General features: G+C 41.0%; 1 protein-coding gene across 5 annotated transcripts in view; it reads right to left on the bottom strand.

Moving 5' to 3' along the window:
• Positions 1 to 14,448, bottom strand: part of LOC108091283 (fasciclin-2) — a 62,683-nt gene extending 48,235 nt beyond the window's left edge. For all 5 annotated transcript variants that reach the window (XM_017190400.2, XM_017190401.2, XM_017190402.2 and 2 more), the window contains exon 1: positions 14,346 to 14,448. In XM_017190400.2, coding sequence (XP_017045889.1) covers positions 14,346 to 14,439 — 94 coding nt within the window. In that variant the 5' untranslated portion in view covers positions 14,440 to 14,448. The remainder of the gene's footprint in view (positions 1 to 14,345) is intronic.

Raw genomic sequence — 14,448 nt, 5'->3', positions numbered from 1 at the left:
CGGGGTGTGGGCCATCATTTCATAAAGATATCTTGGATACATAACTATTTAAGCCCTTTAAGAAGGAATAACATAGCGGGCATTATCTTTTGAAAGATTAACATTATACAAAGATATCTAGCATTCTTCGTATCTCAGATATTCGAAATTAACTGCCAGGTATTCAAAATTACCTGCCTAAATACCATTTTCTCAGAGGAAAAGGCAACCCAAATCAATCTTTTTCCATATCCAACGTTAAAATCTCGGCATTCATCATTCCCCATTGGCATTTCCCAGCCAGTAATGAGGCAATAGCGTTCGTTAGTCGGCCTCTTGATTAGTGGCGCCCTCCTCTCACAGAAGAAATGGAGGAAAAATTGAACCGAAAACAAGAGAGAATTCCCAAGACTGACCTTTCCCCAATTTCAATCAATAAGACAAACACGAAACAGAGCCGTTAAAAGCCAACAGCAAATTCTCACTGGCTTGACCCAGAAATTCACGAGTGTAGGCCCCAAAAATAATATATGTGTATATCCCCCGATGCGTAGATACTTTTGGGCCAGAATCGAATCCAAGTGGCCAACGCAAACGCAACATTTATATTTTTGGCGACACTGCCCCGCCGCACACGAAAATGGGAAATATTTTTAGCCCCCGAAAGAGCCGAAGGAAAATCAATTCCAGAATGAGCTGCAGGCACTTTGAAGTCCAACGGATTGTGAATGGAGAGGCGATATATACATATGTACTGTATGTATATATAGGTTGTATATATCTATATAGTGTAGTGTCGTCCAAGCAGCTGCCTTAATTCATGTCTAAATCTGACTGAAGCTGATTTAAACGTTCTTGTTGTTGGTGGTGCATAAACAAAACTATAAAAGTTCTGTTTTGGTTTTGCCAAGGCGCCACAAAAATTGAGGGGGTTTTTATGCTCTCCCGGCATCTGTGTTTGCGTTTGACCCGATTTATTTATAAAGAATGCCAAACGGAGCAGGCGGCGGAGTTTGGGAGAGTTCGGGGAGTTGGTTTCATGCCCAGATAGCCTTAAATGCTGTCGGGGCCTAATTGCATTTGTTGCGTGTCACTGGGCAACGAGAACCTCCTCCCCGGGGAGGGCCTCTCAATTAGGGGAGGGATATCAAATAAAATCAATTAGGGAACTGTGCCCGGGGGCCGGGATTTGCGAAGGGATTCCCATTAAGTTGAGTTCAAAAAGCTGTCGACGCAATACTTTCACAACTTGTAGTTACACACAAGCAGAAGCATTGGATATTCTCGGAGAAGAATGTAAAAGGTATTGGCATTCTTACATAATATTTAATTCTTTCTTTTTATTTTCTATGGTTACTATTTATGGCTGGCACAATTGACCCTTCACCTCGGCAGCGGCGACAGTCAAATTTATCTTCCAGCTAGATCCACACATGCCCATCTTGTGACGGCGTTTCCGATTCCCCCTCCCCCCTTCCCTTGGAAAAACAACGAGAATCCCATTTCAATGTCAATGCAGCTGTTTGCCATTGACAAAAACAAGCCATCGACAGCGAATGGAACATAATTGTGGCAGACACTCACGAACGTGTCAAATTAATTGCCTCTTTTAGTTGTTCGCACCTCAGAAGAGTTTTTGTGTGTGATTTCGTGAGTCGCCTTCCAAAGGAACTCTCCCCAGTGATTTTCATATTCTTGTAGTAATATATTCCCTAAATTCCCATATTCATGTATGACAGGCAATTAGGGGGCGTGGCAGTTGGGCTGTCGCCGCATTTGCATTGTCACCTTAAATGAGTTTTCGGCGGGCCATGGAGCATAAACAGGCCATAAAAACGCGACACCATTCGACTGGCATTATTTTCCCCACTCACATGCCCATTTTCAGACCCCAAAAAAAAAAAAAAAAAAAAAAAAAAAGAGGGCCCAACTTGGAGCTGTGAAATCACCAATCATGACTTACGAGTGCTTTTTGTGATGTGCGTTTGTTCTTTTCCTTTTTTTTTGGGCTTTTAATGGCCATTGACATTGACACTTACCTGGAATAAAAAAAAGAAATTGTGGGAAAGAGCACAATTAGTGGTGTTTGCGTATATCATATAATTACTTTTTTGGATATAATAATAGACATGCTAACTATGCTTTCCCTTAAGTAGTAACTTCTTTTCTATCAATAGATGAGTTTCTATTTTTCACATTTCTTTCAAAAAACCTCTGTTGAAGCATTGATATCCTACATCCTGTTAATTGAATTGTTTTCATTTTCGAGCTCATCTTATGTCTTCATTATGGGATTGCTTTGGGGCAAACCAATTTGTAAATCCCTAGGAATAATCGTTGGACACGTGACAACGACCACTTGATGGCATTGTAATCTCCTTCACCTACAGGTGAATCCACTTTATTTCCGCACTTCGGAGTCGGAGGGTTGGAAAATTGAATTGTAAACAACAATTATGGAACTTACGAGTCGAGTAAGTCGAGTAGTCATGAAGAAGTCTCGATATCCGAGCGGCTAAAAAACACACCCCTAGAACAACAAATCTAAATGAAATACTTAAACTGCTGGAATGCTCCCTTTCGGATATCTGTGAAGATATTTCAGCTTAAATGAAGTGTTAACAGGCTGCCAAGAAATGCTCTTGGCCGCATAAATCACATTCGCAATTTGGCAAAGTGCAGTAGCGGTTTCCTATTCTTTTTCGGGGGTGGATGGGTTCGGTTTTGCGCCAAAAAAATAAAAACACAAAAACACCGAAATAGAAATACAAGAAAACTTGAATTTTGATTTAGAGACTAGACAAAGGAAGGCGGGCAGGCAGCCAACCCTCAAAAATTGTCAAGCCGTGTCTCTGATTTATGTGGCTGAAAAACAATAACAATAAAAAAGCGGAAATCAAATTAATATCTTGTTGGCCAGGCCAACTCAACCCCCAATGGATAATGTTTCTGTGGCGCAGCGATAACCAGGGGAACTATGCCAAAATCGCAGCGGGCAATAAATACGAGTAAATATCGAAGGAGGCTGGGTAAAAGCCTAGCAACCCCCAAGATGTTGCGCCTTTAATTGACATATTATGTAAACAGGATAGTTAACATCGCTCATTTCGTTGCGATTCATTTATTTGCAGCTGTATTTGCTCAGGCGGTGACAAAAAGGGGCGGAAATTTGGGAGGTGGGAGGTGGGAGGTGGGCTTCAAAGTGCTTCGTTATGCCCTCCATTCACTTCGATTGTGTTCGAGTTTCCCGAATCTTTATGGATTTCCGGAGTTATCACAATGCTTAGACCACTCGAAATTACTTGGATTCAATCGAGATCTTGAATTAATTACTCGTAAAAGTTATATTACTAAAATAAAATAAGTAAAACATATCCATAAAGCTTAATTTAAAGCTGAGTTTTCGGCCCAATCAGTTGAGATCTTTTGTGTCACTTCTAGTTGCATAAATATGTTTTCTGTGCCCCTTGCCTTCTCCAAGACAATTCAATTTTGTTGATTTATGTAGGCATTCCTTTTGCTTTTTTGTTCATTTTTTGTTGGCTAAATGAATGAAAAAATTCAGGGGAAAAAGCCAAGAAACTGTGCTTTCCTCTCTCTCCTTTTCGATGTGAGTTTTTCACTCTTTCTCGATGTGTGTGTAATTAAGTTTTTGGAGAATGTTTTGTCAGTTGGCTGTCTGCGGAGCGATTGAAGCGCTTGATAAACTGCAGCTGCAGTTTGAAATTCATTTGGATGCGCTGCGCTATCTGCTCGAATAATTAAACCAAACAAACTGCCAACTGTCGCCGGGGCAGGAGAACTTACACGAATTTCCATTAGACGATCGACGGACGAGGGGACGGGGCTTGGCTTGGTTTGGTGGGTTCTCTGGATCGATGTCGTCTCGAGTTTGCCACTGTTTCATGCTATTTTTGAACACTAATTGTGGGGAGAGCATAACCATGAGATACATTTGCGTCCACAGCCGCCTTAAATGGCGTCTGGGGAGCAGTCGTCACTCGGGCTTCCCTTCCTTCTCACCACATACAACATATCGCTCGGCTGTGCATGGAAAAACAAGGGAAAACCCCCTAAAGAAAGGCGGCTTGGAGCATAATTGGCATCCCTGGAACAAAAGCCACTTGCGGTCCATATATCATGGCAGATCCGCAGAGTTGGGGAGTGTGGGAAAAGCTGGCGGAATCCAAATGGTAGCCCATAATATCTGTTTGTTGTCGTTGGCACTTTTTAAACAGCTCTAATGATCTGATCCTTCTGTTTGTTTTTGATTCCTCAAATGTTTTCTGGGACGTTTCGGTTAATTAGTTTTATTATTTCTAAGGAGCGGATAGAGAAGAATACTCATGGGTTCTTTGTTTTATTATTTATTATGGGAACTATATCGCTCGTTTTTGACTTTTCAAAACTAAACTTTGTATTTCACAAAATTGTTACTGATCTTAAAAAATAGGACGTTATTTTTTTTGCATTTCATATTAATTTCAACACGAAGACTTACTTTCGCTTCCCATCGAAGCGAGACTTCCTGTGTAACTTTATACCCTATCAACTGACGCCATATCCATACCAATATCGAATGCCTATCCAATGTTTTCACGCATCAGTTGGCACCGAAAACAAGTCGGACACCTGTTGGTTCTTTTCAGCGGGAACAACTTTAAACATTGCACACATCGCTGGCCGCACTAAAAGCGGACGAATTGAATTAAAAATACGGCAAACAAAAACCTGAATTAAAAAACATTCGAGTGTAAAAAAGCCAAAGAGGATGAGGGGTAAAAAAGCCAGCATTTATGATTCATTGAGTGCAAAGCGTCGTAGTGTTCGACTTCCGCTAAGGGGCTCCAAAAAACAAGTACAAAATGTGTGTGTATACTCAAAAAAAGAAATAGGTGACCATCAGTCGAGAGTCTTGGCGCTGTTCTGTTGACAAATTGACGGCAAAAAATGGCAAAGGAAGTCGCTTCAACATCATTAGGCACACAGACTCGACCACGCCTCCTCCTTGCAACCGCCTCTGTTTCTGAAGTTGTTCATTTGTTGCCAAGTGAAAGGTCTCTCGATGATCAGGGGTTATAAATCCAACAGCAGTGTGAAGTGTAAATTAGAGGGGAGTATAAAAATTAATGTTGCACTACTGGTCTACAAACAACGATCCGCTGCACAACTGCTTTATGGGTAAAATCCATAGATCTGTCAGCACACACATCTATTTTCGGGACGACTACAAGTTATGCGATGTCACAGGAAATATTTTTAGCAAATATACAACCAAATGGGGTGGAAACTCGAGGGATGGCATTATGTAATATATTTACTACAAGTCGTTAGAATGAATGGTGTAGAAATTATTGAGATGAAAATAGATAAGTTTTAGGTGAAGGGGATGGAAAAGTCAGTTTTGGATATAGTTATAAGTTAAAAGCGAAGGATATAACCCTTGCTAATAGGTTCTTCTCTTTCAAAATAAAAAACCCTTCCCCTGAAGCAAACAGTTTCATCATAATTTTAGGGCTTCGCTGGTCGACTTTCCGCGACTGGAAAAATTCCATTCGGGAACAGTTGGCCGAAATGAAGCCGGAGGGACGCCATAAATATGGTCAAGGACCCTCCGAACGGCTCTAATTGGGCTCTGTGGAACACACACACCACACGCTTCTCAGAAACGATCGACCGGGGAGAGGCACTCAACAGTAAACACTCGGCACGCGTGACTCCCATAAACTATCTGCGGATGGCGAAAAAGCTGAATAATTAATAAATCTAGAAACAAATTAATGAGGCCGCAGCACGCGCAACGCATCTAATATTTTTCTCAACTCAGGGGGGATTGGTTGGTTGGTTGGTTGGACGGGTGGCTAAATGGCTAAATGGGTCGGGCGCATGCCTGCAGTACGTTCAAATTTTCCGCCTATTTGTTTGCAACACAACAGAATTAAAACAATCGTAAAAACAAAAATAACCAGCGGGGCATGTGGCACTATCCGTTAACCCAACAATGCCTCCTCGGGTCCCTTTTCCTTTTTTGTTTCCCTAACCCACCATATTTCGCTGTCGTTAAAACGGCACGCGTCAGAAATCAAATGTCAACCGAGACACACACACAACACAGCACTAGAAATGGCAACAGAATGAGGGGAAGGAGAGTCAATTGTATCCTGGCGGGAAGGACTTCCTTTAGGCGGTAAATTTATACGATCGAATCGTACGGAATATCTGTGGGATTGGCATTGTGCAGCGGCAATTACGTTATTAGCAATTTGGCGGGGACAAGCGGCAGTCCCTTGTAACAATATCACACGATTGCAAGCGGAACGAGGGGAACTAATAACCGAAACCCGGGAAACAAGCTGCAAAAGAAATACTTTCCAAGGGGAAAAGTGAAAAGTGAAGGGAGTTAGTTTCTCTCCCCTTGAAACAAAACAAGCTCACCATCTTAAATCATAAACAATTGTTGATTTCTTGCCACAGAAATGTTTTTCCATAACACAGCTTAAGCCAGATTGCTCCAAAATAAATCTACTCAGATGTCTGCTGCATCAAACAAAAGCTCCTCCGGCGACTTTTTTGTTTCCCGATTTCGGGATTAATGAAACCAATCGGAAACAAACTCGATTCGTTTCACATTGCAGCAATTTCGGGCCCGAAAACAATTCGAGTATGCCTATAAACACATGACGATGACGATGGTTTCATAAGCAAGACGAAGCCTTGCACGGCCCAAAGGAAAACTGAATCACAGGAATTTAATCATCAGTCAGTCAGTCCATCGTCGTTTTTGTTCGGGTGTGCAGAGTGTGCGGATGTGTAAGAGTGTTTTATGCGCTTTACTCAGAATTTGCTGCAGAGCTTAAAAACATAAAGTCCAAAAGTGACGACAGACATTGGCAGCGTTTCACCGAAAACTGGGAAATCCGAAGCTGCGCCTTTGCAAGTCCAAAGATAAAACTCTTTAAGTTATGTGAGTGTGTCTCCGAATCTCTGAATACAGCGAACGGAAGTTACGGATACCCTGCAGAAATTCTTATCGGAGTCCTGTTTCTTGTTTGTATCCAATTAAGCTTTTTGAGTATTTCTAAGATTTTTTTAAAACAGTTCAGAAATGATTCTTGGAACCCAGGCACTAAACATTAGGGTTTTCAATTTCTTTAAACAATCTGAAGAATTTAAACAATTTGTACACAAAAAGTGTATGGCGACATCTCTTTGTTTATTACGGACTGTATTATTTTTAATGTTATTGATGTCTTAAATATTAGTTTTATTTGTTTTTTTTATGAAAGTATAACATGAATTTCTGTTTAAAAATATTTGGATGGTGAAAACTAACGTTTCTTTGTAATTCTTATGGCTAAAGTAAGCTGAACTAAGATATACACCCTTAAGATTTTTTACTTTAAGGCGGGAGAACAAAAGGCAAAGTCTTTTTACTTTTTGATACAAATAATGAAGCCCCGATTTAAAGGGTATAGAAAGGAGAAGAGTTCGAGGCGAGGATGAGGATGAGGATGATGGTGATGATGAGCGAAAGAAGAACTTCAGCTGCAACAAAGCAGTGTGAATGAACTTTTACTTTTAGCAGACATCAAATCGCTTTCTCCGCAGCCATCTCTTTCGGGGAAAGGTAAAAGGCCATCATTAATCTTGGCTGTCCACTGGTTGGTTGGTTGGTTGGCTGGCTGGTTGGTTGTCCCCCCTGATATCCCGCACCTCTCGGCCGACAACCGACATATAATCCCCGTTAGCCGTAACTGGAGGTTCGCTGACTCAGTTCCCCCATTACTCTACTCGGCGCTGTGTGCTGCAACATTCTTGGGTTATTAATGGGTTAAACTAATTATTGACAAAGCTGTTTGCCCCTCGGCGGCGCTGCTATACGTATACGTTGTGGATTCTGACTAATGTCCGAAACTCCGAGTCCCAGTCGCAGTCGAAATCAGGGTCCGAGTGCATTATCCATCCTCCTGCAGCAACACAACGATAACAATCAATTTGAAATTCTTTCCAATACATTTGCTGCTCAAATTATGCATGACAAATGCTTAAAAGTTCATGACTAAAATGCAAACACAAAGAAGGGCGCCGAAAAGAGGGGATCATCATCAGAAAAAGGTGGGGAATGGGGAATGAGGGGGTTTGCTGTTAAGTGTTGCTATTTTGGTCGATTCTCCGCTCCTTTTTGTTGGCGGCATTGCGAATGCGCATGTGAAAAATTGCCATAAAATTATGAAAATGTACGCTAAACTATGTCCAGTGCAAGAAGGAGCCAAGGAGCGGGTACAAAAATAAAAGGGGAGCTCAAAAGGGGTTTCTTCTCAGGCCCACTAGCCAAGTTGGCATCGGCTAAAAAGTTTTCGTAACTTTGGCAACGGGATAATGATGAGAATGAAGCCGGCACACGGCGCAGTCAGTCAAGAGGTCTGGAGTGGAGAACGGGGAAGGGGGAGGGGGAAGGGGAAAGGGGGAAAGGGGCTCGAAAGGGGAGTTCCAGTCAAAGAATTAAGTTCCCGAACTAGTTATTTTCAAGTCGGGGAACTAGTTTATCAACAAACTCTTTGAGAACTTTGCCCCATGGCGTATATTTTCTATATAGGTAATTTGCAATCCAAAACTGTTTTCCCCGCCGGATGTTTTTTTGTTTTTCAAAATTTGAAAAAACCTATAAAAACTAATGATTTGGGTTGGCTAAATTTCAGCAGACTATGGTTAATAGTAATAATGAGCAATGAACAAATGAATTCTCAGTGATATAGTTGTACAGGAGATTTCAGTTAATACGGCAATGTTAAGGAAAGAAACAAAATATACCTGCAGTGTGCCAGAAAAACAAGATAAGTCAGTACCCTTTCGGATCTCAAAACCATTTCCATTTCTGTTTCATTGCAACCCATTTTCGAGGAGAATTGACATTGGAATATGGGGGAGATGTTATGGGGGGAATGGAAAACTATATAGAGGAAGTGGGCGCAGGGGTAAACGTTGATAATGGCGCGGGAAGCCACTGAGCACATCATATGAATGTCAGTGAGCGGAGCACAGCAAATGGGTGAGAAAAATTGAAGGGCACTGGGGAAAAAGTGTGGGTATTCTAATTGAAATCAATAGAGAAAAGATATACAAGGTAAGAGTATTTCTTAGGTATTTTTTTCACATTTAGTTCGTTCGAAGAATATAGCCTTACAATCAAGATACATACTTCTTTGGGCGCTTAGAACTATCTTATTTTGTTCAGTGCAACCAGAGGGCAGAGAGCATGCTGCGCTGCTGGCAGAGCTTTATTTGGTTAAATGCTGAAAATTGCCAAAAGCAGCTGAAAGTGGCGGCGTGCAAAAGGGGCAAAACTGGGGGAAACCGAGGGGAATTGCCTTATGCTTGCACTTTTTGCCGCTTTTCGTTGTTTTGTGCACATCTTGATGAGCTGCCGCTGATAGTTGAGGCTTAATGGTGGGAAAAAAAACACAGAAACAGAAAAACAAAGCGGCGAGGCAAGATAAGTGCTGCGGATGGGATCGGTTTTGGGAGGACGAGCAGCTGAAGCTGGGCTGCCAAGGTGCAGGGGTTCGTGGGAGTGGAAGTCACTCAATTTGCAGTGTGGGAACTTTAATGAGTGGCGGCTCGAGGGGGGATTACGAGGATCAAGGGTATGCAAAGTGTAGCACGACTTTGTAGCGAAACCAAAGGAAGACAATTCGACCCCCGACCAGAACCAAAAATCAACTACAACGTTGCGCTCGAAAACTTCTTAAAGAAATCAAGTTCCCAGGATTTAATTATATTCGAGAAAATTAGTTTTTATAATATACCTCAAGTACTTAAAAATATTAAACTCCCTATTTTCTTGACTAACTAACCGTACCCATCTCTCTCTTAAGCGGACACCTCCCTTTTAAAGAACAGAAGTACACTTTTAAAATGCAAATAGAAACGAATTGATTAAATGGCTGAGGGACAGAACAAAAGCAAAAAGCGGAACAATAAGGAGTGTGGCTTACGGCAGAGAGAGAGGAAACAAAAGAAAGGACCCAAACGGACAAACGGACGGACGGACAGACAGATAGACGGACATACGGACAAGGAGACGTCAGAAGTTGGGACCTGGCCATGCGCTTTGCATTACCAATTAGAAGAACCCGACGAGCGGACGAGCACAGAAGGTAACAAAAATTGACAATTGACGCCGCAATCAGGCGGGCAAACACACACACACACACACATGGAGGGCAGGCAGAGGGGGTGTGGTGGTGGGTCTCATTGTTATGCAATTGCAATGGGGCAAGTCAATTAAAAACATTCCAACAACAACCCCGAGTTTCGTCTAGCTACCGATGACCGCTTGGATTACGACCAAAGGCGGATATCAATGACCTAACCCCCGCACTTCTCCGCCTCTAAATGCATCTCCCTTTCTTCCCGGTTACCCTCCATGGGTTTCCCATTCTAGCAAGACATAATCCAATTAGCAATTAGTTGTGTATGTAGTTGGGCTACCTGAGCACCTACCAGATGATTCGGGCCCGATAGGATGGTAAAAACAGGCAGGAATCCGTAGGCCGCAACGAATGGGTCCCGAATCGAACGGCTGCCAATCGTTTATAACTCAATTTTGGGCTGGTTAATAGGCCCAACACGTCTCGGGACGTCGTTTCCTGTCTTTTGGATGTCGGGGCCTCGAGATCTCGATCTCTTGCCAACATTTTAATAATTCAGGAGCGTCAGGTGGCTTTTGCATGTTTCTCTTTGATATGTTGTATGATTAATTAAATATTTTTAAAGATTCTTAGTAAAAAAAAAGGTACTCTTAACTCGCAACACAAAGTTATACTTATTAGCTTTCGGGAGTGTCAAGTGGAATCCCAGATTGGGTGAAATGCGGGTGGTGGACCTGGGACACACATGTGGCCCAATCGTTTTTTGTTGTGTGTTTCATCTGAATTTTAATTTAAAATTCATTTATCATACTTGAAGAAGGGAAAACCCAAGTGGGGAAAAGCGAGGGTCGTCGGCTGCCTTCCAACAATCCTTCATTTGTATTTTCTGTGCATTCTTTGTTTGCAGGGCTGTCGTTTTTGTTTTACGTACTTATTGGAATGTATCTTGTCTTGCTCCGACTCATTGTTTAAGCTTCATTGGGATTATGCGGGCTTAACCCCTTGTTTTTTTTTTTTTTTTCTTTTTGGTCCAACTCTCTCTTACCCATCTTTAGTGCATTCCACAAGATGTAATAACATGTGTCTTGCCATATTTTTCACACTAATTAAATTCTTACATTATTCCTTCAACATTTTTTCTTTTTTTTCTCAAATTAATTTTACTTTTTCCTACACATAATTATGTGATAACTAAGCTTGAAATACTTTAAATATTGAAAAAACTTGAGGCCTGATTTAACTAATTTAAATAAAGCTGCAACCCTGATAAATAAAGTCACAAGGTTTTTTTTAAGCATCACTTTTGTTAAAATTTAAAAATTTATCTGCTCCAGGTTTCCAGCTCATTTGCAGTTAATTTAAATTGGCCTGGGTTTTCTGCAACAATGCCTGCTAATTATGGTAAAGTTTTTGGGTTCACGGTTGCATTGAAAAATCAGGCACCCGTGAAGATTTTTCAAGAGATTGGGACCTACATAGCTGTATAGAAAGAGAGATATAAGCATAGCTCATTATCATCTCTGCAGTCCACTTGGCTCCTTTTGTTTGGCTGTCCCGTCCGAAATGTTTTGTTTTATTAGTTAAAGCGAAATGCAAGGCTTTCCGGGCATTACTTGATTAAAATTAAAACAAGGAAACTCGTGGGGAAATGCGGAAAGCGAGGGTTAGATGATGAAAGAGGAAGAGGAAAGAAAGAAGCGGCAACAATTCTTTTCTACGCACGGCCAGACTTTGCAACATAATTGGAATTTCCTTTTCCTGCCTTACCCCATCTGCCCCTCTCTTTCGCTCCCGATCTACCCCTCTCTTTCGCCGGCGAGCTCCATCTTTGTCTTGTCAAGTGGTACAAAAGACAAGAAAGGAAAGAACTCAAGAGTTGTCCGCTTGACCATAAGCTGTCCCATTCAGGCAACAACTTGAGCAGCAACCTGATGTTCCCCCTCCGTATCATCCGTGCCCCCCCATCTCTCCATCTCTTTCTGCAGCCATCTAACTGTCCCTTTCTCCTCGATATAAAGGTGGCTTGTGGGGCAAGAGGGGGATGCTCTTCTCGGCGTGAGAGACTTATTAAGAAGTCAAAAAGATATGACTCAGAGAATTCTGAGAATGTCCTCAGTTCGAGGAAGAGGTATAAGTCGAGTTCATGGGATTGTGTTTTAAACTCAAGACCCCCTCTAAAATGCTCAGCTTCCTTTCAAATTGCACGCTGTTTTAATGCAGCAAATGAACACAGTAAGCAGAAATATGCTAGCTCTTTAAGAAATTCAAAATATGAGTTTATTTTTTACGGCAACACTAAGCATATAAATATTGGCACTCTATACGAAATATACGTTGACTAATTTGATCTTAATTTAATTATATTATTTTATCTGCTAATTCGTTTAACGTTGATGTGTAAATTATTGAAAAATATGCGCAAAAAACAATTTTTAATTTTGTCTTGGGGACTATCCAAAAGCAGAAGTGCAACTCTTAAGATTCTACTGGACCGCTCTGTCCCCTTTGAGTTTTCCATTCATCTCTAACTGACAATTTTCCCAGGCGAAGTGTCCGAAGTGAAAGCGGCACCCAATTAAGCCAGTTTCGGGCTTAGCTAATTAGGACTAGGTCCACCCTTTTTCCACTTAAGACCCACTTTTTTCAGCCATTTTTTCAGCTTTTCTTCTAAGTGTTTTTCTCACAAAAAAAAATATATAGAACAAGCTCCCGTTTCTAGCGCGGCAAACAAAAAACGAACTGCACAACATAAAGTTTTAAGTTTACTGCTCGAAATTAGCGCGCGATGACCACAAAAGAAAGGGAGGAGACATTTTCTCGCTTTCTACAAAAGAGTTCTCCGCAAGAAGAATTAATCCAACTAAAGATGATCAACTACCGGCTGACTCATCCCAAAATCACTTTACCGATTTGTATCTGCTCTCTTGCTGATTCGTAATTCCCTTCGAAAACTTTTCTCTGGGAAAATAGGAAAAGATGGGATTCGAAAGGGGAAGACATAGCGTTAATTAAATTCGACTTTCTGCGGTATTAGAACACTAAAGAGGCCTCGCTTGGGGTCGTCTGCCGGCTTTTGTGGTCCAAACCGGATGCGGTAAATGCTGGGAAGTCGACTTTGGATTCTTCTCGACTTTTGCCCTGAGAAATTGCGACCCTATGAACTGTCTGAGTGTTTAAACTGTTGCTAATCAATTTTTAAATTAAAATTAAAAAATGAATCTTAGTGCCTTCTAGATGATTATAAAATGAATATATTTTTGGTGGGATTCTCTATTAATAGATTTATTTTATATTAATAAAGCTCTGAAGTTCCAAATTTAAAAATATTCCAAATAAATCAAATAAATTTGTATAATCTAGAATCCGATTCCCAACTTGAGGATTATACCTCATAGCAACCGAGACTTATTTAATAGGCGACTCTTGCGCAATATTCTTTAATTGTCTAGGCGAGTGTTTGCACAAATTTTACGGCCTAAAAGTCAGGTGCCGGAATTTTAGGTGTAGGTATCTGCGAGTATCTGCGTCTGTAATGCTCTCATGTTCACTGAAAAATTTACGATATTTGACTAGCTCGAATAGTCTGCTTTGAGGTAAGGCAAATATTGACTCTAGAATTTCGGGATTGCGATAAGGAGCATGACGATTTTAGTTTTCCTGAGATGTTGTTTTATATGTTTTTCGGATCTCTATTTGCTTAACGTCCGTTTCACGGTCGCTTTATGGCATCAGGTAACCGGCAAGTGTTCAGGTAATTTGTCTGCCTAGATCTCGTGGGATCACAAAAAAAAAAAACTGAAAATTTGATATGACCCTGTCGACTGATAAGCGGATTTGAGCTAAGTCGGTCCTTAGTTGGAAGACCTTTATTACTCATATTACTTATAATTGTGAGTTAAAACGTTGTCTTTTATTACAAAAGTATATTAGTCTTATTACTGTCAATTTTCAGAATGATAGTTACGACCTAAGTGATGGTGATAATAAAGGGAAGGAATAATATAATGAGAATTTGTTTTTTTTCTTTTGTTTTAAAAACACTCTGAAAAGTTTCAATTAATTGAAATAGAAAGAGAAAAAAAGTTAAAGGGAGATATATGTGGCTTTCTTTAGCCACATACAACCAAGTTGTGCCCTAGGTTCCTATTTCTAATTGTAATACCGCACAGAAAACAATAAATTGGGGACTTGGGGAGGGGTTTATCCGTTACTCACCTATTAAAGAGCAGCAGCAGAGGAGCAGTGACAAAGTGACGCCGACTGAGGGCAGCGGCAGAGGCAGCGACAGCGATTTTCGCAGTTCACCCATTTTTATCGC

This window comes from Drosophila ficusphila, unplaced genomic scaffold (assembly GCF_018152265.1).
Source record: "Drosophila ficusphila isolate 14025-0441.05 unplaced genomic scaffold, ASM1815226v1 contig_198, whole genome shotgun sequence".
In the NCBI taxonomy this organism is placed as follows: domain Eukaryota; kingdom Metazoa; phylum Arthropoda; class Insecta; order Diptera; family Drosophilidae; genus Drosophila; species Drosophila ficusphila.
Note: the sequence above shows the minus strand (reverse complement) of the source record. Positions and strands in the feature narration are given on the sequence as shown.